The 25086-nt window shown below is 40.9% G+C and overlaps 1 protein-coding gene across 1 annotated transcript in view; it reads left to right on the top strand.

Annotated features, from left to right (window-relative positions):
- The first annotated feature begins 9082 nt into the window (after nt 1-9082).
- The window catches only part of SCIN (scinderin), a 77095-nt gene continuing 61091 nt past the window's right edge, over nt 9083-25086 (top strand). The window contains exons 1-3 of the mRNA XM_066354098.1: nt 9083-9357; nt 18213-18367; nt 22553-22714. Of these exons, the coding sequence (XP_066210195.1) occupies nt 9159-9357; nt 18213-18367; nt 22553-22714 (516 nt within the window). The 5' untranslated portion in view covers nt 9083-9158. The remainder of the gene's footprint in view (nt 9358-18212; nt 18368-22552; nt 22715-25086) is intronic.

The following is a 25086-nucleotide window of genomic DNA, read 5'->3' as shown; positions in this document are numbered from 1 at the left end:
ATTCTCAACAATCATTTGAATGATTTTGTAATGATAGGTTGTTTGTAAGGCTGAAAGATTTCAGGTCATAGAAACAAATATTTTTGTACACATTCTTAAACCAGAAGCTAATAAAATAGTAAATCAGTAACCTGGGTTTTACAATTCATGTGAAACACTTCCTGAGTTAAAGATTTTTCTTTTTGTCATAGCTAAAAGAATACTGCAGGGGAAAAATGGAATTAGGACATTTATGATCTTCTTCAATAATACTCTTTGTGCTATTTTTTAGCCCTCCCCCCAGATTTATTAAAATCCCTGTAAGGCCAGGGGCTGCCACCATCATGGCCGTTCACATGCAGGTTCCCGTTAGATTCGGACAGACAGTGGAGAAACTGCAGAGCCAAAAACTGGTGGGCCATTCCTTTACTCTAGCCTCGCACCTGGCAGGTGAGTAAAAACACTCAGGGCTCCAAAATCCACTCATTCAGTGCTCACAAAGTTACTGACACATCTGGGTTTTCCTAGAATCAAAGGTCCCCCACCAGCTCAGTCACCTCCGGTTCCCCATCTGCCAACATGACTTCTTACTCTCTGCACAAACTGGCTTCTCTCTCCTCCTCCATCTTAGCTTCTTCTCTTCTCCTTCTTAAAACTTTTTGGTCCGAAACCCCTCCTCCAACACACATTAGCATAACAAAGCCCCTTCCTAAGCAGGAAGATAATTAGCAGTTTCACAAATCACATATCTGGGTAGCCATTTTTAACAATAAAGATGAGCAAACTCAGAAAATACAGATTTCACAAACTCATTTTCCCAACAACCTTACATAATGTTTTTTATTAGAATAGGTCAAAATTGTATATATTTATATGCCAACATTAAAAGGTTTACTTAAATATAGATAGATAGATAGATAGATGATAGATAGATAGATAATAGGTAGATAGATAGATAGATAGATAGATAGATAGATAGATAGATAGATATAGATGATAGATAGATAATAGGTAGCTGGATGTTTAATTTTTTGTGTGTGTGTGACAGAGAAAGAGACAGAGAGAAGGACAGATAGGGACAGATAGACAGAAAGGGAGAGAGATGAGAAGCATCAGTTCTTCATTGATTCCTTTCTCACATGTGCCTTGACTGGGAGCAAGTGACCCCTTGCTCAAGCCAGCGACATTTGGGCTTCAAGCCAGTGACATTTGGACTCAAGCCAGCGACCATGGGGTCATGTTTATGATTCCACGCTCAAGCCAGTGACCCCACGCTCAAGCTGGTGAGCCTGCCTCAAGCTGGCAACCTCAAGGTTTAGAACCATTTCCTCAGCATCCCAGGCTGATGCTCTATCCACTGCACCACCACCTGGTCAGGCTCAATTTTATATTTTAAAATCAGAATTACCAACAGATTTCTACCTATACTAATATAAGCTCAAAGCTAAAATTGTCATTTTTAAATCATAAATTTTCATGAGACCTTGGATTCTCAACCTTTCTTTTGATCATAAGCATTCTCTAACTCCTGAAGTGATGGTGATATCCTCTCAATAATCTTACAGAGGTTAGATATTTCCTACATAATAATAGTAACAATAATAATAAATTATTTTGTATATAATACAAATATAAGAAGAAAGTGTTGACTTAACCTGCTGTGGTAAGAAGACATTAAAGACTATTAAAACTTTCACCTTACTTTTGAGGCATGACTACATCTTTAGATTTATAGCATAATTTTTTTTTTTCTTTTTTCTGAAGCTGGAAACAGGGAGAGAGAGTCAGACAGACTCCTGCATGCCCCCGACCGGGATCCACCCGGCACGCCCACCAGGGGCGATGCTCTGCCCACCAGGGGGCGATGCTCTGCCCATCCTGGGCGTCGCCATGTTGCGACCAGAGCCACTCTAGCGCCTGAGGCAGAGGCCACAGAGCCATCCCCAGTGCCCGGGCCATCCTTGCTCCAGTGGAGCCTTGGCTGCGGGAGGGGAAGAGAAAGACAGAGAGGAAAGCACGGTGGAGGGGTGGAGAAGCAAATGGGCGCTTCTCCTATGTGCCCTGGCCGGGAATCGAACCCGGGTCCCCCGCACGCCAGGCCGACGCTCTACCGCTGAGCCAACCGGCCAGGGCCGATTTATAGCATAATTTTAAAGTGACTCATTAGTGAAAGTGAAAGTCCTATATCTTGCCTGAGGCTTTAAAAAAAAGTGAATTAAAAAACACAAGTTCTAGTTCATCTAGTATGGAGAGGAAGGATGAAAATACACTTCCTTGAGAGTATAATTTCTCTTTTAGTCATCCCATAGCTTTGATAAGTACTGAGGCTCAGGATCCCTGATTATTAACTAACCGTGTTATTGACTGTCCCCAAGGCTTTGACATACATTATCTCTTTTAATCCTCAAAGCACTCGAGTTTTCTAATTCCAGTTTCTATGCTTAAGTCTTCAAATAATTTGGTAAATCAAACATTTAACAGGATGTGAAAGATAAAAACTAATATTAATACATTTCCTTTCACCTTCTAAGTTCTAGTTGGTCTAATATACATCAAATTTGACAGAGACAGAGTAAGAGGAGAAAATCAAATTTTTAATCCATATGCATGGGAAATTTACATGCACATGAAAATTCCAAAGACAGTGAGGCAAAATTGAGTATACATGACATTTTGGACAAAGGACAAAAGTGGGGATGTGGTCTTAGCTTTTAGAGGTGAAAATGGTCATTTGCAGGTAATTGAGAAAGAGCCGCCTATAGGTAAATTTTTGCTAGGCAACCCAAAAGCAGTGATGGGGAACGTAATCCAGCAAAGAGACCCCTGCTAGATGCCCCACCACCACACTCCACTCAGATTAAGTTGAGGTGAATATGTTAGATTTCTTTCCTGTTTTTTTGTGGGTTTTTTTTTTTTTTATCTCTTAGGCAGAAAAGAAGGGAGGGTCAAACATTCTTTCTGAGACTTTTGTTTCTTAATAACTAGCTTCAAATCAATATCCCAGACCCTGGTCTGGTGGCTCAGTTGGTTAGAGCATCATCCCAACAATCCAGTGTTGTGAGTTTGATCCCTGGCCAGGGTACATATAAGAATCAACCAATGAATGCATAAATAGTGGAACAACAAATCACTGCTTCCCTCTCTCTTTTCGTCTCTGTAAAAAAATCATTAAAAAAATCAAAAACCAAAAAGCACAGTTTTGGGATGACAAAACTGGTTACTTGAAGGACTACCAGTACAAGAAATGTATTTTTAATTATATTCTTTCATTATTTATAATCAAAGGAAAGCAAACAAAGAGTACACTTGCAGCACGTTTTTCTCCTAGGACAAAAGTACACTTCCTGTTTCTCCTGTCTTTCTCATGTATTTAATTTCAACAACTCTGTGGTCACAATGCAGTGATGGAAATAAAAGAAGACCTTCTCAACCCTAAGATCTACTACTTGGGGAATGAAGAGTATGTGAAGCCAACTGAGTGTGTGTGTGTGTGTGTGTGTGTGTGTGTGTGCGCGCGCGCGCGCGCACGCGCGCGTTTTACCAACTCATCCCAGCAAACTGCATGCACAATGAATCAATTATTTAACGTTGTTATTCATTTCCAGTATTAAACTATATAACATTTCCCCTTGGGCATTAACGTTCTAAAAGAACACCTATCCTGAATTTAACCACAGGCCCCACACCTCAAACCTTCTGACTTTTAGTTAAAGACTTATTCACCGTGACTGTTTCTAACTGAACTGAGAGAGGATTGGTAACTTAATTTATTTTTAAATGTAATTTAATCCAAAATCAACTATTCAACCACGTCTTTTCAGTATGTATTGCCATAAAGCCAGGAAATAAAAGAATGAGACAGAAGTCTCTGTGTGAGCCTACAACCTTGTGAGAGAAAACACACTTCAGAGTGCAGTAACTGCTCTAACGCAAGAGCAGACACAGGGAATTGGGAGCACAGCAGATGCTGAAATTTAGTGAAGCCAGGAGAATACTGCTGATAAAGATGTATGTCTTTGGTTAAACCTTTTAAAAATTGGTAAAACTTCAACAGACAGATAATGGAAGAAGGGCAATAACATGAAGGGGAGAAAATAATCTTCTGAGAACCTAGGAAATGAGAGAGAAAAACATATAGAAAGGAAACTGGCATCTGACTTTATAGAACTTTTTTGTATAGGAAACTGACAGTCTTTACCTGAACTAGACTTGGAAATATCATTCTTGTAGGATTAGCTGTAAAGAAGTAAATTAACCACTCACCAACCTCAGTTGAGTTTACTGTCACTTAGTATAAGTAGGCACCATTCCAGGCTTATACTTGTACGAGAATAAAAAGAGTAAAATCACCAATCTTTCTGACTCCGTCTTGCTGAGCCTGACACGACAGTTAGTGACTTCCGCTTAGTCCAGCATATAGATATGCTTATCGTTAAAGAATCTAGCCTGTAACCTAGAAATGACTGAAACAACCTCCCTGATTGAAACCTCTGATCCAAGGAGATAAGGAAGGTGATGCAGGCAGGATGAGTCCCTAGCGGGAATCAAGCCCTGAGCCAAGTGGGTTCTTGGCTCCAAGCAGGAAAGAATTCAAGACTCGAGCCAGATGAGAGGTTCAAGTGGAAAAGCATGTTTTATTGAGAAGAGTGAACAAGTAAGAAAAGCTAGCGGACTCTTCTGACCAAAGAAGGAAGAGAGACCAGCAGCAAAAGACACCCCACAGACAGAGCGGCAGACTCTCCTCACGAGAGAAGGCAAAGAGACCCCAACCTCTCTTTAAAAATGAGCTTATTTTCTTTGTTGTTTCTATGGAAAATTGCTGGTATGGGAAAGAAGAGAGTAGAAAAAGGTTGAGACTTACTTTAACCTTTACAAGGTATATTTTGTGGCCCTGTGTTTTCCTTTTATGGTAGAGGTAAACCAGGGGTCCCCAAACTTTTTACACAGGGGGCCAGTTCACTGTCCCTCAGACCGTTGGAGGGCCGGACTATAAAAAAAGCTATGAACAAATCCGTATGCACACTGCACATATCTTATTTTAAAGTAAAAAAACAAAACGGGAACAAATACAATATTTAAAATAAAGAACAAGTAAATTTAAATCAACAAACTGACCAGAATTTCAATAGGAACTATGCTCCTCTCACTGACCACCAATGAAAGAGGTGCCCTTCCGGAAGTGCGGCGGGGGCCGGATAAATGGCCTCAGGGGGCCGCATGCGGGGGGCCGTAGTTTGGGGACCCCTGAGGTAAACCATGAGGCAAGGGTTGGGTGAGTAGCCATTAGTCAGTCTTTGCAGGAATTTGCTTTGTCCAGATGCTTCTCGTGGTCTGCTTGCACCTCTAGTCAGCGAGCTCCTTGTCAGGCAGCACGTAGCAGGCCCCGGGCTTAACTTTGACTTTAGTTGATTTGTATAGATCTCATGCCCCTCTCCAATATTTAAAGTATGTACAAAAATAATGACTCCCTATCAAAGATGTGTAGGAACTTTGTGGCTGAGACCATGGAAACCAGTTTGAAGTTTCAACATCCTCCTCAGACCCTCGCTGATGTCCAGTTGTTGACAGTCATGAGTCACCGCCTGGCCTCAAACCCCTTCGGTTCCCCACTTCCCCTGACATAAAAGGAGCCTGATTCTGTACTTTCTCAAGATGATTCTTTAGGAAGCTAGTCTGCCATTTTCTCGGCTTGCTGGCTTTCTGAATAAAGTTGCTTTCTTTGCCCAATTCCTTATCACTTGACTTACTGGCTGTTGTGCAGTTACCAGAACAAGCTGACACTCTACACATTTATTAATCTAGATAATACTCTCAACAATCCTACAAGATACTTTCAGTCAGTAAAAATGAGACAGAATAATGTTAGGTAACTTATCCAGGCTTATCAGTTGACAAGGACTAGGGGTGGGTAGGATTCAACCTAGGAGTCTAGACTGTAATCTAGGCATTTTACTCCAATGCATGTCTCTTCTGAAGATGGGAATCAGGGAAATAACAAGAGAGTGGATGCTGGCTTGAAGCCCAGGGTCGCTGGCTTGAGCCCAAGATTGCTGGTTTGAGCAAGGGGTCACTCACTCGGCTGTAGCCCCCTGGTCAAGGTACATATGAGAAAGCAATCAATGAACAACTAAGGTGCCACAATAAAGAACTGATGTTCCTCATCTCTCTCTCTTCCAGTCTGTCTGTCCCTATGTCCCTATCAGTTCCTCTCTCTCTGACTCTGTCCAAAAAAAAAGAGAGAGTGGGCAGCTCAGATGGATTTGGGAAACATTCCAGACATCCTACCTAGTTGAATGAATATAGAGAAAAAAATGAGAGTTCTGAGTCAAAATGAAATCATGCTGTTAGTGAAATTAGGAAGAGTAGGAGAAACATGTTTGGAGGGAATGATGAGATGGTTTGAGCATGCTGAACTTGACCTTGGCAGGATCAGTTAGGTAGCTGTTGCAAGACTGAGTCCGGAGGTTGCTTAGCCCAGAGCTAGTGTGACAGGAGTGAGCTTTTGCCTCAGGCACAACATTTAAGGGGGGTGGCAAAGAAGAAAGTTAGTAATCAAGATAAATATTATTTTAATGCAATATGTTTTGAAATATCAAGATTAGTGCCTAAAATAAACCAAATATTGATTTCAAGTAAAGGAAGATTAGTATTTCCTTTAAGGCCTCTGCCCCGACGTGGTCCTGTGCAGCACTATTAACTATTCTGCCTTTATTTGAAGTTTGCGTATTTTTATCATAATTTTTCCCATTAATTTAAAGTTTTTAAAATACTACCTCAAAATAGTGTTGATTGATCTCGATTCTTAACTTCTTAGGTGCATTCCAGACATGTATCTATACCAGAGTTTTCTTTTTATTCTTCCATTAAAAGGAAATTACTTCCTCTTATTTTTATTTCTTCACTAAAAGGAAAGGAATTATCACTAAAACTGAAACTGAACTTAATAACTTTGATTATCTTAAGTGCAGAGCACCAGTTCTCCTGTATTTTCCCTAGAAAAAGCAGGAGGAAAAGAATGAATTCTACTTTGCAGATAAGGAAACCAAGATATACAATGACTCAGTGACAATGTCACAATTAAACTTCTTGCTGCATGTGACACACTCGATTAGAAGCCTCTCTAGGAACAAGCAGTAAAAAATTAAAATATTATATATACTTATATGAACAAATCTTGGCCAAATAGTTTGTATTGAAAGATGAAGTTTTGGCAAACAGCGTACTTTTACATTGGACACAAAGTGTTTGATTCCTCTTTGTCAGCTCACCAGCTGTGTGACCTCTTGACAAGTTCCATAGCCTCAGTTTCCTTATCTGTAAAACAAGCCTGACATACCTGTCTCTCATTGTCTGGCTTAGAAGGGAATGAGAGAATGTAGCTAATGATATTTATCAACTAGGATCTCAATCTATAACGGATAACACACAGAAAACAGGAAAATTCCAGATTTTTTAAAAGTGGCAGGTGAAATGTAGATAAACTTTATTGCATTCTTTTTTTTTTTTTTAAAGTGAGAGAATGTGAGAGAGAGGGACAGACAGGAAGGTAGAGAGAAATGAGAAGCTTACTCATAGTTGTGGCACCTTAGTTGTTCATTGATTGCTTTCTCGGATGTGCCTCGAGGAGATGGTGCTTTAGCAGAGCCAGTGACTCCTTGCTCAAGCCAGCAACTTTTGGGCTGAAGCCAGCGACCATGGGGTCATGTCTATGATCCCATACTTAAAGCCCACGATCCTGTGCTCAAGCTGGTGACCTTGGGTTTCAAACCTGGGTCCTCAGTGTCCCAGGCCTACGCTCTATCCACTGTGCCACTGCCTGGTTAGGCACATCTTGTATTTTTTATTTTTTACCCTGGTCATGTAATACTTATTAAAAACTAAGAAAATAAATGAATTATACCTTATTATTGACTTTTGGGAATTCTTGTAATTTGGGAAATGTACATGCATAAAAATCATCTTACTCTTTATATGGTGAACGATTTGCTTTTTTTTTTTTTTTTTGTATTTTTCCTTAGTTGGAAGCTGGGAGGCATGCTGCACCCAACTAGGATCCACTGAGCACACCCACCAGGGGGCGATGCTCTGCCCATCTGGGGCGTTGCTGGGTTGCTGCCAGAGCCATTCTAGTGCCTGAGGCAGAGGCCATGGAGCCATTCTCAGTGCCTGGGCCAACTTTGCTCCAATGGAGCCTTGGCTGCCGGAGGGGAAGAGAGAGAAGAAGGAGAGGTGGAAGGGTGGAGAAGCAGATGGGCACTTCTGTGTGACCTGGCTGGTAATCAAACCCAGGACTTCCACACGCTAGGCTGACACTCTAGCACTGAGCCAACCAACCAGGGCCCGATTTGCTTTTTTAATAGTAACAGTAAACTCTTTTGCCATTTCAGTTGCAGGTAAGTAAATGCAAAATACAGAAAACAATGAGAAAGGTGGCACTTTGAAGCCAGTTAAGAGGTAACTCACAAGGCAGGCCACGCATAATTTCACAGTCTCAAACAGCCTAGCCTAAGAATGCTCCAGGAGGACACAGTTTTTTTCAACAACTTTCTTGGCAGAACAGGCAGGTGGCAAAGAGCTTAACCACAGCCCTGAACCCCTGGGGATTACAGAGCTCTATCCCCCGAGTAAAACCACCAGCCTTCCAGGTTTTCATCCTTCTGACATGCTGTTTTTCACGGCATATTCCAAGGGGGAAGATCAACACAGAGAAACTTCAGCCTCCCAGAATGGAGAGTGACCCGTGAAATACTGGCGTTGACAATTAGGATGATTGTTACCTCGACAGTCAATTTTTTCTAAACGATGCGCCGTCGTTTTTATTGTTAATCTCCATCTGTTGCCAGGAAAAACGCCCTAACTTGAAGACAAGGCACTTCTAGGAGTTTCTATATATTTCCTCCGAATCTCTCCAATGCCGAGACTCGGCTTCCCTCCTGCCCCGGGGAAGGGCGTGGAAGTTCTGCGGCTGGCGCTGCGCTCCCGCTGGGCAGGAGTCCTCTCCCCTCTCGGTGCGGGCGGCTCCCGCCCGGGCACTTAGCCCCTCCCGGCCCGGCCCCGCCCCGCCCTCCCGCAGGGCGAGCCCTATAAAAGGTGCGGCCAACGGTGTCCCTCGGGCCGCTCTCGGTTCGCTCCAACTCCGGGTCAGCCAGGTCCCCTCTCAGAACCACGTGCCCCGAGCCATGGCCCAGGAACTGTATCACCGGGAGTTCGCCCGGGCGGGCAAGAAGGCTGGGCTGCAGATCTGGAGGATCGAGAAGATGGAGCTGGTGCCCGTGCCCTACAGCGCGTACGGCCACTTCTACGTCGGGGACGCCTACCTGGTGCTGCACACGTCCAAGGCGTGCCGGGGCTACACCTACCGCCTGCACTTCTGGCTCGGTAAGGGCAGCGGGCAGCCGACACCGGACCTGGGGGACCTGGGCGCGCCCGGGCTCGGGAGGGGCGCGGCCGCGGGGCGCTGAGGCTCGCCTGCTGGGGAGAAGGGGGGCGCAGCGGGGCGACCTGGAGACCTGGCGACCTGGCGCCAGCTGCACGCCGCGCCCTCGGGGCTGGCCACCTTCTCCCCGCCAGGGTCCGCAGCTGCCATCGCCGGGCTCCGCGAAGTCAGTCGGAGCAGTCTTACCCCACTGACTCTGCCCTTTGCCCTGTGCGTCTCCCGGGTTCGGGGACTCGTTCCTCCCTCTTTCCCCTTCCAGCGCCAAACCCCGCTCCCTGCCGGAGCCGCTGCTCGGCAACCCCCGCGCTGGCACGTCCCGCGCACCGCGGCATGTTCAGTCCTGGCCTCTCTGTCGGGCAGGAGATGAAGTCAAACAAGTTTGTGGGCATCTGCCGCAGCTGGCGCGAAATCCTTTTGTTTGTTTATTAATTCTTTTTTATACCCCCTGAATACCAGCTTGCATTTCTCTGCTAACTGCGGCGGGTAAAATCACGATCCCACCTGCACCACGCGGCTTGCAGGTGTGGCTAACATTCCCGTTAATTAGGATACTGGACACCTTGGATAGAAGCAGGAAACAAATAATGCAGATATTGTCAATATAAATAAAATAGCTTTCTATGACCTGTGTATGGGTTTAGATGAGCTGCGCTATTATAATTATTTTTGAATTTATTATTTATCTATTTGAACCAGGACACTCTGCAACAAAACGGCTCCTTCAGTCGTATAATTATTTTGAGCTGCACTCACGCCAGACTCTCAGGACACTGGGCCTTGTGTGTTCTACTTTTTCCACCTTCTACTTTTACTCGTAAACATCCTGAATGTCCAGCCTCTCCCTGTGAGATCCTGCCCCAGTGGGCACACCCCATCTAACAACGTGCCGATTATCTGAGCCTCATTGACTGCTTTGAAAACCAGCTTGCCTCCCGTGGACTTGGGTTTCCTATTTTTAGTTTTATTTCTGAGCTTATGGGAAAACCGCACCAAAACCACAGACACATACCTGTTTGGAAGACCCTGAAAGCCATTATTTTTATTTCTAATATTTGAAGGTTTTAAGAAAGAAAATGGTAGGAAACACAGAGAAGCAATGTTTTCAGTGTTACTCACCACTTGGAGCAGATGCTCAAATGACAGACACATACAGGGAGAAAGGACTGTTTTGATTACACATTTATTATTAAAATTTTGTGCTTGCTTGGGGGGCTGAAGCTGAGTTCCAAACTTATTTTGGCTTCCCATTATATAAATCATATTACTATTTTATACTGAAAAGCAAGGAAACCTTAATATATAACCATGTTCATGAATGAATGAAGCCAGATAGAATAATAATGTCCTCACCTTGGTCTTTCTACCCAGAACTTGTATCTGGAAGGAATAATAGTGTCTTAAATGCTGCATGCATTTGCCATTTTGGTGAATTGAAATGTGAAAGGACTTCATATCTTGCTGTAAACAACAGTTGAGTTTGACTTTGTCAGGAGATTGCAAGAGGGCTTTGACTACAGACTTTTTAATTCTCTAGGTTCCTTATTATTCAAATAAGGTCTTTAAGCACTGTGTTGTCTAAGGTTATTAATTATTAACTCTTAATTATTCATTTAGTGCTCACCAATTTCAAAAAATATAATAAAAAATGCTTAGGGCAGAAGTATTTTATGATCTTAAAGATCTGCTAAAACTGAAGTTAACAGTGTGCTAATTAATGTTATTTCTTCAGTAATTATTCACTGCGCCCAGCATTGTATAAGGCATTTTTGCATATGAATTCCTCATGAAACTTCCCTGAAAATTTAGCTCAAAAGCGCACTCAGACAAAACACGACGTGACAGATAAAATGTGATAAGCGCTGTGACAGAGACACTCAGTGTCTGTGGTTAGGGGGAAACAGAGAAGTCGTGACAGAGAAGAGGAAAACGAGGGTAATTGGGAGGGATCTTGTGTCAAGACAAGATCATGGGGAACATGGAAAAGTTTAGAGTAAAATAGTCCACAGGCGTTTCGATGGAATCGTTCAGCAGGGCTTCCTACTTCTGTTCCCTGAAGCAGGCTGGATTTCATCCAGAATATTTCCCTGTAAGACCTAAACTCTGATGAATTCATGAGGATGAATAGGAGAGATTGAGAGAAAGTTCCAAAAGAAAGAGCTGCAAGTTCAAGGACAAAGAAAGTGTGAGACTAAGGGAAAGCAGTTGGAAGGAAGGTGAAAGAGAGTGAAGTTAAAATTAGACTGGGGTGAGCCCTGGCCGAGTAGATCAGTTGGTGAGGGTGTTGTCCTGCTACACCAAGGTTGTGGGTTTGATCTCCCAAGTCAGGGCCCTTGCAGGAAATAACCAATGAATGCACAAATAAGTGGAACAACAAACCAGTGTTTCTCTCCCTCTCCTTTCTTCTATCTCTCAAATCAATTTTAAAAATAGACTGGGCTGAAAAATGTGCATAGGGTAGAAACAAAGAAACGGGTCAAGTAAGAGGAATAAAGGGAAAAAAGGAAGAAGTGGGACATATAATAGGAGAATAGAGTCATCTTTCCTTCTCTCTCTTTCATTGTCTTTCAATAATACTCTTGCATATCTCAGCTTATTTCATTACTTTTCTTTTTATTTACAAAGTAAGAATTTGTTGCACATGACTGAAAGTATTGCATTAGTCTTTCCTAAACATCTCAGCTTTGTGGCTAGTGGTTTTAATGCATCCTCGTTTTTGTGGCTAGTGGTTTAAATGCATCCGCGTTCTTGTGGTTATAGCATCGTGTCTGAGAACAAGGCTAGCTGATGAAGCTACTGCCTGTCACACCCGAGACCTATGCTACAAACATCCACCATTTTGCCTTGCCAGTTTTAAACTTTACATAGATATACTTGAGAGCATCAAACACTCATGGTACAATTAGTCCATGCTGTGCTCTATGTAAGGCACTGGGAATCCAAAGAATTGAATTACAGTGTACAACATACAACACAAGGAACTTAATACAAAGGTTGGGATGAATGCTGAGAAACTGGACTTTTCTCTATTGCTTTGGGGGGATATAAAAAGAGGGGTACAATTATTATGGAAAAGTTTGACAGTTTTATTTTTACAAAATTAAACGTGCAACTACCATATGACCCAGGGATTGCATTCATGAACATTTATTCCAGAGAGATGAAATTTATATTTATGTAAAACCCTATACACAAATATTCGTAGCAGCTTTATTTGATAGTCAAAAACTTGAATCAGCTCCAGTGTCCTTCAGTAGGTGACTGGTTAAACAGATCGTAGCACATCAATATCAAGGACTACTACTCAACAATAAAAAGGAACAAACTTTTTTTTTTTTTTTCTGGAGCTAGAAACCGACAGTCAGACAGACTCCCGCATGTGCCCGACCGGGATCCACCCGGCACGCCCACCAGGGGCGAGGCTCTGCCCACCAGGGGGCGATGCTCTGCCCCTCCGGGACGTCGCTCTGTTGCGACCAGAGCCACTCTAGCGCCTGGGGCAGAGGCCAAGGAGCCATCCCCAGCGTCCAGGCCATCTTTGCTCCAATGGAGCCTTGGCTGCGGGAGGGGAAGAGAGACAGAGAGGAAAGAGAGGGGGAGGGGTGGAGAAGCAGATGGGCACCTCTCCTGTGTGCCCTGGCCGGGAATCGAACCCAGGACTTCTGCACACCAGGCCGACGCTCTACCACTGAGCCAACCGGCCAGGGCCTAAAAAGGAACAAACTTTTGATATAGAAAGGCAAATAAATGCTCAGGCAATTATACCGAGTGAGAAAAAAAACCTAATGCCAAAATGTTCTATACTGTGCGATTTTACTTATATACCACTTTTGAAATGACAAAATTTTAGATTTGTTGTTACCAGAGGTTAAGGATAGGGTGAGATCAGGGTGACACAGGGGGAAGGAAGATGTCTTTATAAAAGGACAACGTAAGGGATTTTTGGGTGATGGAATTATACAATATTTTTACAGTAAGGTGGATATACACATGTGATAAAATTATGTAGAATTAAATGTACAAATACACAGATGAGTACAAGTAAGTTTGGGGAAATGTGAAAAAAATAAGTGCCTTGTATCACTGTCAAATCCCGATTGTGGAATTCTGTGCTGAACTATACTTATATGATTATATAAATACTTTAGTATACTGTAATATACTAAACTACAGGACATTTTTATACAATGTTACCATTGGGGGAAACGTAGTCTACTGATCTGCGTGTCTATCTTTGCATCCATACTGCACTGTTTTAATCACTGTAGCTGTTTAGTGGACATTAATGTCAAGTAGAGTAATTTTTCCCAGCTTAGTTTTGTTTCTCTATTATTTCAGCTATTCTAGGGTCTAAAATTTTATAAATTTTATAATAAACTCATATACTCTGTAATAATCTTTGCTTTGATTTTGCTAGAAATAGCATTAAGCCTGCTGATCAATTTGAGGGAAACTGACATCTGGAGTATATGGAGTCTTATTTTTTTAAAGATTTATTTATTTATTTTAGAGAGGAGAGAAAGGGAGAGAAGCGGGGGAGGAGCAGGAGTCATCAACTCCCACATGTGCCTTGACCAGGCAAGCCCAGGGTTTCGAACCGGCTACCTCAGTGTTCTAGGTCAATGCTTTATCCACTGCACCACCCCAGGTCAGGCAGTACATGGAGTCTTATAATCCATGACACTATGTCTTTATATTTATTAAGGTCTTTGTTTCTTTTTATCACCATTTTTTAATTTTTAGCATATCGATCATGTACCTGTATCGTTAAATGTATACCTTAGTTTTTTTGGCATTATCATAAATGGTATGGTGCTTATAATTTTAATTTTTTCATGTGCATTGCTTCTATATAAAAATGGGACTGCCTTTTGTTATCATTAATTTTTATCTTGCAATCTTGCTGAATGCACTTATTTTGGGAGGTTTTTTTGTTTGTTTGTTGTTTTCTTCTTTTCCAAGTGAGAGGAAGGGAGATAAAGACTCCCACATATGCCTTGACCCGGGATCGGGATCCATCTGGCAACCCTTGTTTGGGTCGTTGCTCTGCTCATCTGGGGCCATGCTTACAACCAAGCTATTTTTAGCACCTGAGGTGGAGGCTCCACAAAGCCATCCTGAGAGCCCGAGGCTATGCACTCAAACCAGTTGAGCCATGGCTGCAGGAGGGGAAGAGAGAAAGAAGGGGAGAGAGGGGGTGGAGAAGCAGATGGTTACTTCTCCTATGTGCCCTGACTGGGAATTGAATCTGGGATATCCACATTCCAGGCCAACACTCTATCACTGAGTCAACTGGCCAGGACCAGGAAGTTTATAAAAATTTATTTATTTTGTAGATTTTTAAAAATTCTCTAGGTAGACAATCTTCTCATTTATAAATAAAAACATTTATTTCTTCTTTTCCAATCTCTGTGCTTTTCTCTTTCTAGCACATTGCAGTGGTTAGAATTTCTTGTATAATGTGGAGTAAGAGTGGTGCGAGTAGACAACCTTGCCTTGTTCCCAGTCTTAAAGGAAAGTATCCAGTCTTTCACCAGTAAGAATTATGTTAGCTGTGAGTTCTTCATTGATGCGCTTTATCAAGTTGAGGATGTTCCCCTGCATTCCTAACTTGGTAAGGGTTCTTTTCTTAAAAAATTATGAGTGGTTCCTTGATTAACCTAGTTATTCAACCTCCCTTTTAATCTATGTTTTACATATAAAGTCACATCCCCAAAACAATTTTAGGAAGTTTACAGCATATATACGATAATGTAATTCAGTATAAAAACAACACAAAGCAACGTCAATAAAATTAGCATAGGGAAAACAAATGAAGCGAAGTACATAAGTTTCTAAGTACTTGCTAGAATTTCATCATGATATAACAACTGAATTTGATTCTGGTTTTCACATTCAAAGATGGCTATTGGCTTTTCATTAAAGATTTCCCAACCTCTTTAGGGCAAGGACTCTGGCTTATTCATACTGATATTCCCTGGCATAAACAGTACATAAACATCAACCAGTGATAGTATAATTTAATTAACTCACTTCCAGTCCATTCATTAATTGCATGCCTGTGCACTTACATTTACCTAAAGAGACTCAGGTTTCAACTTGTACTCAAGTAAGAACGTTTGTCAAACATATCATCCTTAAGGGCTTGGTATTAACCTTGATTTAATTTTTCCTTTTAAAGCATCACTGTACAAATCTATACCTTTATTAGCATTTATGGATGGGAAAGTGAGTGTAAGAATGACATGGAGTCCTTTAGGAGTCAAAATTGCTTGTGTGTGTGTGTGTGTTTTTTTTTTTTCTGAAGCTGGAAATGGGGAGAGACAGTCAGACAGACTCCTGCATGCGCCCGACCGGGATTCACCCCACACGCCCACCAGGGGCGACGCTCTGCCCACCATGGGGCGATGCTCTGCCCCTCCGGGCGTCGCTCTGCCGTGACCAGAGCCACTCTAGCGCCTGGGGCAGAGGCCAAGGAGCCATCCCCAGCGCCCGGGCCATCTTTGCTCCAGTGGAGCCTTGGCTGCGGGAGGGGAAGAGAGAGAGACAGAGAGGAAGGAGGGGAGGTGGAGAAGCAAATGGGTGCTTCTCCTATGTGCCCTGGCCGGGAATCGAACCCAGGTCCCCCGTACTCCAGGCCGACGCTCTACCACTGAGCCAACCAGCCAGGGCCACTTGTGTGTTTTTATCTGTGTTACATAATCTCCTTTGACTTCAAAATATATATCATGTCAAATACTCTTCTAGCTACTGTATTCTTCATGGAGAAGATACTTACTTTAGAGGTCCCCTTTGAGGACAAGAGGAATTGAAAGAAATCCAATATTTTCTTTAGTATAGCTGACTGAGATCCTTTTTTCAACTTCGGTAAACATTCTTAATTGGTGTTTCAGGTGAACTGTAATATTTTTATAGCTTCTAAACTTTTATGTATCAATTATTCATGAAGGAAAATAACATAACCCTATTGACATGACATAAAATTTTACTGCTAGTAAGACTTTGAATATATACATAAAAATCAAGTATTGTAGTTTCTAAGAGTCTGTACTTCAGAGTCCCAGGAAACTGGCTCTGGGAGGTGTTCTACCGAAGGTCAGCTTTATGACCTCAATGAAAGTATTTGGTCTCTCTCAGCCTCTACTTCACTGTTTTAATATGGTGGAACGTAGTTTCTACTGCATGGTGTTGCTTAAAGGTTCAATGAGATCATCCATATAAAACCCCGGCAAAGTGTCTGACCCATAGCCAGGGATACTATAAGTGTCTAAATGTTAGCTATTACTATTTTTACATCCATTTATGACTTTCACACAGCTCAGATGTAGCAAGGATGTTAAAGTGTCTTCTGTAAAGTTTGCGTTCCTGCCTGACCAGGTGGTGGCACAGTGGATATAGCATCAACCTGGGATGCTGAGGACCCAGGTTCGCCGGCTTGAGGGTGAAATCATAGATGTGACCTCCAGGTCGCTGGCTTGAGCCCAAGGTTGCTGGCTTGAGCAAGGGGTCACTGGCTCGGCTGGAGCCCTTCTCCTCCTGCACCCCATCAAGGCATGTATGGGAAAGCAATCAATGAACAACTGAAGTGCTGCAACTATGGCTTGATGCTCTCATCTCTCATCTCTCTCCGTTCCTGTCTGTCTCTGCCTCTCTCTTAAAAACTTTTTTTTTTTTTTTTTTTTAGTTTTCCTCAGGACTGGCTTTGATTTCTGTGTACACTGAAGACACTGGTTCTTCAGAGCTGGTGTTTCTATGTCAGTGAGTGAGTTTGCCTGGATGGGATCTAGGTTACAGCTGTAAAACTTAAAGTGTTGTGTGTTAAATTCCTGGGATAGCAATACATACCTTAACAGTCAGTAGGTGTTGGCATGCTAATTCTTTTACTCTCCCCTTTCCTTCAGAAAATACGCCATTAAAGTAGGAAGTAGGGATAATGGGACTCAAATATAAGGATAAGGTCAAGCTATCTTCATTTCCTATTCTACAATAGCAACCACTATCTCTTCAGAAGTCATTTAGCTATGGCCTACAATGTGTATAGCCTTTACAAATACTAACATATTGACATATTGGATGCCTAAATATTCATGCTAATATAGACTAAAATAGCCTGGCCAGGCAGTGGCACAGTGGATAGAGCATTGGACTGGGACGCCAAGGACCGAGGTTCGAAACCCCGAGGTTGCCAGCTTGAATGCAGGCTCATCTGGTTTGAGCAAGGCTCACCAGCTTGAGCCCAAGGTCGCTGGCTTGAACAAGGGGTCACTCAGTCTGCTGTAGCCCCCCGGGTCAAGGCACATATGAGAAAGCAATCAATGAACAAGTAAGGTGCCACAATGAAGAATTGATGCTTCTCATCTCTCTCCCTTCCTGTCTGTCTGTCCCTATCTGTCCCTCTCTCAGTCTCTCTCTGTCTCTGTTCAAAAAAAAAAAATACTATAACAATGGGAAAATGTTTTCATAGCCTGAGCTTTTGGACCAAATGAATCTGAATCCTACTAGAATATATTATTATCTCTTCCTGAGCACAGTCAGACCCGTTTTTGTTTTGTTTTTAATTTTAAAAAGAATTGGACAGCAGGAAAAAAAGAAATAATTATTTGTTATTAGCGACATAATATTTTATATTGCATCATTTTCACTAACAGATTGTTCTGTTGAAGAAGATTTTGTTGTGTTGATTTATAATTCAAAGACAATTCCTAAGGGTTTTTTTTTGTTGTTGTTGTTTTATATCAGAGACTCTGCTGTAACCCTTTTCCTTGCTTGATAAATGAGGCACTATCATTTGCTGTTTCAGGAAGAGAGTGTACCCAGGATGAAAGCACAGCAGCCGCCATCTTTACTGTGCAGATGGATGACTATTTGGGTGGTAAACCAGTCCAGAGTCGAGAACTTCAGGGCTATGAGTCCACTGAATTTGTGGGCTATTTCAAAGGAGGTCTGAAATACAGGGTAAGCAGCTCTCTCAATAGTTTTTGTTTTGATCTCCTTCTCTTCCTGTCCATCCACACCTCATGTCCTCATAGAATGAAAGTCCCATCGAGGGCAGAGTTTTTTGTTTTGTTTTTGTTTTGATGTTTTGTTCACTGGTAAATCACCAGTGGACACATAGTAAGTGCTCAGTAAATGTCTGTGGAATGTATGGGGCAGTAAACTATTCTGATTTGATTTCATTTAATAGGTTGATTTTTCATAAAGTTAAGAGCTTTCAGTTATATTGTTACAAGAAATTATTTAAGTAAAATTACTTTAATAATTAAATACTGGCAGATTGGGTATTAACAGTTTTTGTTTGTGTTATTGTAAAGAATCTCTGTATTTTCTGTAAAAAACCCATGACATGAGAATCCCAATTATTTTAGAGTATCTTAATACACTATGACAATTATAAATTCAGCTAATACAAACACTTACATATAGTATGGTTCAATCTTTGGAAGGATACAGATGAAAAATTGAGTTGAATATGTGTGGTTTGCCTCACAAATTCAAATGCACATACCCTGGCACATAAACACATATACATAATTTATGTGTATTGGCTTGAAACACTAATAATCATCAAATGGCTTTATTCTTGAAAATTAAAGAAAAACTGAAACAAAATGTTAAGTAGCTCTGTCTGTATAATTTTCAGTAAGGGATAGCTCTTTGGTGATATCTCCCAGTGACCTTTCAGACTGGCTACCCTTCACCATCCCGCCTGTCCCAGGAGTGTTCCCATACCTTCCCTGGACAAACATTTTAAAAGCAATCCTTTTCAAAATCAAACATGCTCCCAATAGGTGTTCTGCAGACCTCACTACTCTTCCTAAACCTATTAGCTTAGTGAAGACCTAAGACCTAAGAGCTAGGCTAAAATTCTGAATATATACTACATTTTCGTAGGGTTTTGATGCTAGGCTTTATTTTCACTCTTACCTGTTCTGAGGTTTAGTTGAATAATTTGTGATGCCATTGAGATCAGGACAAAGCACTTACAAGTTCTCATATCTCTTGAAATCGCTTTTCCACTCTAGGGTATCAGCCTCCCTAATATGGAACTACAATATTACCTCTCGTTTTACTTAATACTCATGAATTACTAGAGTTTATATCACATGATCTTGAAACCCACTGTGAGCCCAGCATTTGGAAAAGCTGAGTCTTGCAGTTACTAAAGCATGGGCTGTGCCTCATACTGGTTAGGAGCCCCTGCTGCCCCGTGTTGCAGGTTGCCTCAGGGAAAGCATGTCCGCTCTCTGTGCTCAGTCGTTCAAACGTGCAATGGGTATAACAACGCCTTCTTCATATAAGTGTTGTAATGATTAAGAATTGAATTAAATAACAAATACCTATATAGTATATGCACAATCAGTAGAAACTGATGTTATTAGCAATCTTGGCTATTTGCAGAACTTCTGACTTCAAACTTCAGGATACGTATTTAAAAGTGGCCATGATAAAAGTAATTTTACAGTTATTGGATGAATATCTCCTAATCTTATACATTAAAACCACTATGAATCAGCATTTTTTTTTTTTTTAGAAACAGGATAGTTGCAAATAGAGGTCAAATTTATCAGCAAAAAATCAGTTCACTATCTTATCGTGAGAGACATTGAGCAGGTGACATGTTGCGGTTGCAACAATACTTGATAGGAAATGTAGAAGCAGAAATAATCTTCTACCCAGAATAGCAAAGATTATTATGTTATCCTTATTTTCATGCTTATAGCAATATGCTAAGCACTTCATGAATATTATCTCATTAAATTTAAATAACAGCCCTATGGAGTGGTTTCTATCATTATCACTCTATTAAAATAAGTAAACGGATGTTTAGACAGGCTATGTAACTTGCCATGGTCTAACAGCAGCTATGTGAGTGGGTGATCATCTCACCCCAGTGCCTAAGCTAGTAATCATTACACTGGGGTGCTCTCAACATAAATACCTGTTTGAAATGTCAAGACAAAATACTTTTATGTCTATTTGAAATAGGAAAAACTTGGCAAAGCCTACTGTTACCAAGTCAGCAACAACCACATTGTTATATGTCATATAAAAACTCAGCTAGGAAACATTAAAGGCATCTTCTCATGTCATTTCACTGACTTGAGGTCTTTTTCTCTCTGAAGTGTTTTAGGCATTGGGAGGGGTTATGGAGGACTATTACTTACCACGGCTATCTCATATCAAATCTCTGGTTAATCACACATTTCCCAAGGTCAAGAACACCCAGCCCTCAGCCATGATTGTAATCGCAACCATCTGACAGCTGTCAGCCAGGAAGAGTGCATTTATGGTGCCACAGATTTAGAGGACCTTGCTGAATGAAAACATCCACCTTGTTTTCATTCTGGTGAATAGGGAGGAAGAGGCAGGGAGTTTCTAGGCTTGATTCAAACAGTATTCTCAGGACTACTTACTGTCTGATACAGACAGATATAAAACTTACCTTTTCTTTTATGCATTTTTGACATCAACTGTTAGAGACAAAATTAGTTTTTAAAATACTGTTGAATGTTCATAGACTATATATATTATATTATTCTGATGGTTCACCATATGCAATTAGCCCAAATGTTGTATCTGTATCCTCAGTCTAGTCTATATTTTATAACTTTATTTCCAGGTTACAGTGTTATTATACTGTTTTTTCATTAGATCACAATGTACTTACTGAAAAAAATGAAAATGCCCAAGAACAGCATATATGTGATGAAAACTTATATTTATTTTTATTATATAATAGTTTGTTCAGTCAATAAACATGGTAATCTTTGTACAATTATGGACTGGGAAATTATTATATATTTCTTAAAATGTGAGATATAGCCTGGCCTATGATGGCACAGCGGATAAAGTATCAACCTGGAATGCTGAGGTCGCTGGTTCGAAACCCTGGGCTTGCCTGGTCAAGGCACATATGGAAGTTGATGCTTCCTGCTCCTCCCTCCCTTCTTTCGCTCCTCTCTAAAATGAATAATTTTCTTTTTAATCTTTAAAAACAATTGAGGGTTATAATTGTCCTGAAGTCAACACTTAGCCCATAGTGACAAAACCCTTCTCTTCATGAGGGCCTTTTCCTGGAGAATGGGGAGAAGTGAAAGTCAATGGAAATACAAAGAATGTGCTGATGATTGCATATGCAACTTAACCTCCTTCTGTGGATTCACTGAATATGTCTATGTAATAAATGGAATAGTTGGATTACTTTATACATTTCTTATACTGCTTATTTCTTGTACTATAGTACAAGTATAGTATAGTAGGCCTTTGATCGATAAGTGAGAGATTTGTTTGTACTGCATCTTTATTATACACATTACCTCATAATTAATAAAGATTATTGTTCCTAATATTTAATTAGAAAAAAAGTGAAAAGATAAAAGCTGATATCAAATAGTGCAAGAAAATGAACTTGATACAGTTAATATTTTTTTTCAGCATTTCTTAATTCAATGTGGTTGTATTTTTTTACGTTTTGTTCTGGGGTAGGAATGTGCAACCAAGATTCTTCCTTTCTCCTTGTGTGGACTATAAATACCTCATACTGGCATATTTAGTAAACTTTTCTTTTTTATCAAAAAATAAATAAATAAGACAGGTGATTTATTTAAATGTGAAAACAAGGGCCATAAATCGGAGCAGCCCATCTTTGGCCAGCACTTCCCTCTCCTTCCCTGTCCTAACGTTGGGACAGTGGGCACTAGGGGTGCCTCGTTCTCTGGGCGCTCCAGTCTGTCCTTGTTCTGTTTCCCCTCCAACCTCCTGCTACCTTTCCCCTTGAAATCCCTGTCCACCTGCTCACTCCATGACTTGAGAATAGTTAGCTCCCAAAGGGCCAGAGCTACAGCCTCTTTTTGTTTATCCAGCAGGTTTTAGACACTAAAGATGCTCAGGAAATATTTGCAATATTAAATTGAATGCTGAAATAGGAAGGTGAAAGAGCCTAAATATTGTTTTGAAAAACCTTTTGATTTGCTAAAGAACTCTCTCCTTCTTATTTTATTTTTCACAGGCAGTGAGGCGGCCTTTTTATCTTTGCTCACAGGCTGTTTGGGGACAAACACCTGCAGTTTCATACATGGCTATGTCTAGTTAGAAGCTTCATCTGTTTCGTTTGATTTTCCATCCTCTCCCCTTGATTAGGCCGGAGGCGTGGCGTCTGGACTAAATCACGTTGTCACCAATGACCTGAGGGCCCAGAGGCTCCTGCACGTGAAGGGTCGCCGAGTGGTCAGGGCCACAGAAGTTCCCCTGAGCTGGCGCAGTTTCAACAAGGGCGACTGCTTCATCATTGACCTTGGCACTGTGAGTTTTATATGCACATATAAACAGTAAAACGAAAGTGAATTGTCTTCAGATCAAACCTGCTACATGTATCATGGAACATAACCACTTTCTCCACACCCTGGAGAGAGGTTGTGTTTATATGAGATGCAATCCTATCATGTGAGGAACTGGCTAGTATTTAAATGACATAAAGTGGGACTTCAGAGTTTTTATTTTGTTTGAATGTTTTAGAGTGGAGTAGTAATTTAGTTCTTCCTACCATAGAATAGAAATTGAATAATTTTTATATATTTTCCCTTCTCGCTGAACAGCACTTCCTCTAATTATTTTCCTCTCTAAATGTGTATGGGAAAACATTGCCTGAGGGGAAAAGGGATTCCCCCAGAGAGCAAAGGTTCTAGAAGTTTAAGTGGACACAGTATGAGTCCAAGCAGTCTGCCTGAAGGGGTTTAGGCAATGTCTGTCTCACACACACACACACACACACACAGCCTATACTATTTCCACACTTTTTAATTATCTTAGGATTATTAAAGAAACAAGCACAAGGTCAAATATCAGGTGTCATCTTAATGTGATGGTAAATGGTATATTATATCTGATTTATTTCAGGAGAAGAGATCTCTCTCTACTGTTAGGTATACTTACAAATTATTGTTGTGACAAAGAATTATTATTGCGAGGTCTTGTGCTAGATTCCAGTAGGTAGAATTTAAGTTGTGTCTCTACAACTCTGTAAGGTTTTAAAGAGTAGAAAGGGCACTTCCTAACGCGAAAACCCACGTGCAAAACAGAGCACGTTTATGATGGCCTCCTTTTCTTCATAATCGTCATTATCATCACAACCCATAGTTCAGCACCTAAGGGTCATCGCTAGCGTTTCTGGGCTGAGCATTATACCGAGACGTGATGGCCTGTACTGTTTCAGCGAACATCAGGCTTGAGGACTGACTGTGGAACTAGCTCAAGGGGAACCAGAATTAGACCCTAGGACAGTGGCGTTTGATTCCCACCAGGGTATTTTGCTTTATTGCCTCTCCTTGGGCCAGTACTTTGAGGAAAAGCATTAGACAGAGGCCAAAGAGTTTATTTTATATACATAGAGAAGGGACACTAAGGGTTTTGAAAATGAAGTATACAAAGTTCTGTTTAAGCATTATTAATTTAGCAACAGCACAAAGATGAAATGTGCTGAGGTTATAAATGGTTTGGAAAATGACCCCAAGCTATACGCTTCATTGCTTTCTCTAAATTAGGGTACACCTATAGTTTTATTGCCCCTGATATATAATTCAGCTCACACCAGCTTGTGTGGATAGGTAAGATCATAATATGTCCAAAGCGTAATTCTCAGTGTCACAACCAAAACCATAACTTAAACAAATAGATAACCACAAATGTCATCAAGTCACACAGTTCCAAAAACAGAGACAAAGACAACATTTAGAGTATCTCAAAGCACAATAATTGCCTATCTCAACTTTCCTTCCAACCATTTATATTTTAAAGACCTTTATTTATCCTTTTATAAAGTAGTTTTACATATAAGATGGTATTTTTTTCATAGAAAAGGGACTTCATTTTTTATCTAAGTGTAATGCAATCTCAGATTCTCGCCTATAAAAGTTGGGTATTTGATTAGACGGTCTCCAGGGCCCCTAAATGAGAGGCACTCCCCACTGATAATGCAATTTATCACTGCCATTACTTGAAAATATTAAAAAAAAAACCCACTTATTATGAGAAATGTAATTGCTCTATAAATACTACAATCTCTTAATCATGAATAGTGTTGAATTCAGCTTTCCAACTAACTGCTCTTTGATCTTGAGCAAGTCAACTTCCTTATTTATTTTTTCATCTTGACCCTGGTTTCTAGTGACATTTTTAACCCTCGCTGGCTATGATTCAGTCTCATCTGACACACATTCACATCTAAAAATGGCAGTCATCATCCCAGTTTCCCAAGAGGAAAAAAGCCTTATAGTGTATGGGCAAGTCACTTGCATTGTTACAATGAGTGGTGTCCTGGGCTAGGAGCTGGGGTTTTCTACTCCTAGTCCACATCCTTTTCACTACACTAAGTGAACTTGTTAGTATAGAAAATGGTGTGGCTCTATAAAAGACTATCTTTTATACCCTGGCTGGGTAGCACAGTAGGTTAGGACATTGTCTCAGGATGCCAAGGTTGTGGGTTTGATCCCTGGTCAAGGCACACAGAAGAATCAACCAATAACAGTGTAAATAAGTAGAACAACACATTGATGTTTCTCTCTCTCTCTCTCAAATCAATAAATAAAAACTATCCTGTAGTTTCAGAATCTCCTGAATTCAGAATTGAATATGTCTAATCTGGTTTAGGATTCCCTGAAAGCAGTACTACCTTTATT

Source organism: Saccopteryx leptura, chromosome 12 (assembly GCF_036850995.1).
Source record: "Saccopteryx leptura isolate mSacLep1 chromosome 12, mSacLep1_pri_phased_curated, whole genome shotgun sequence".
NCBI lineage: Eukaryota > Metazoa > Chordata > Mammalia > Chiroptera > Emballonuridae > Saccopteryx > Saccopteryx leptura.
This window is presented reverse-complemented; position numbering and strand designations above follow the sequence as displayed.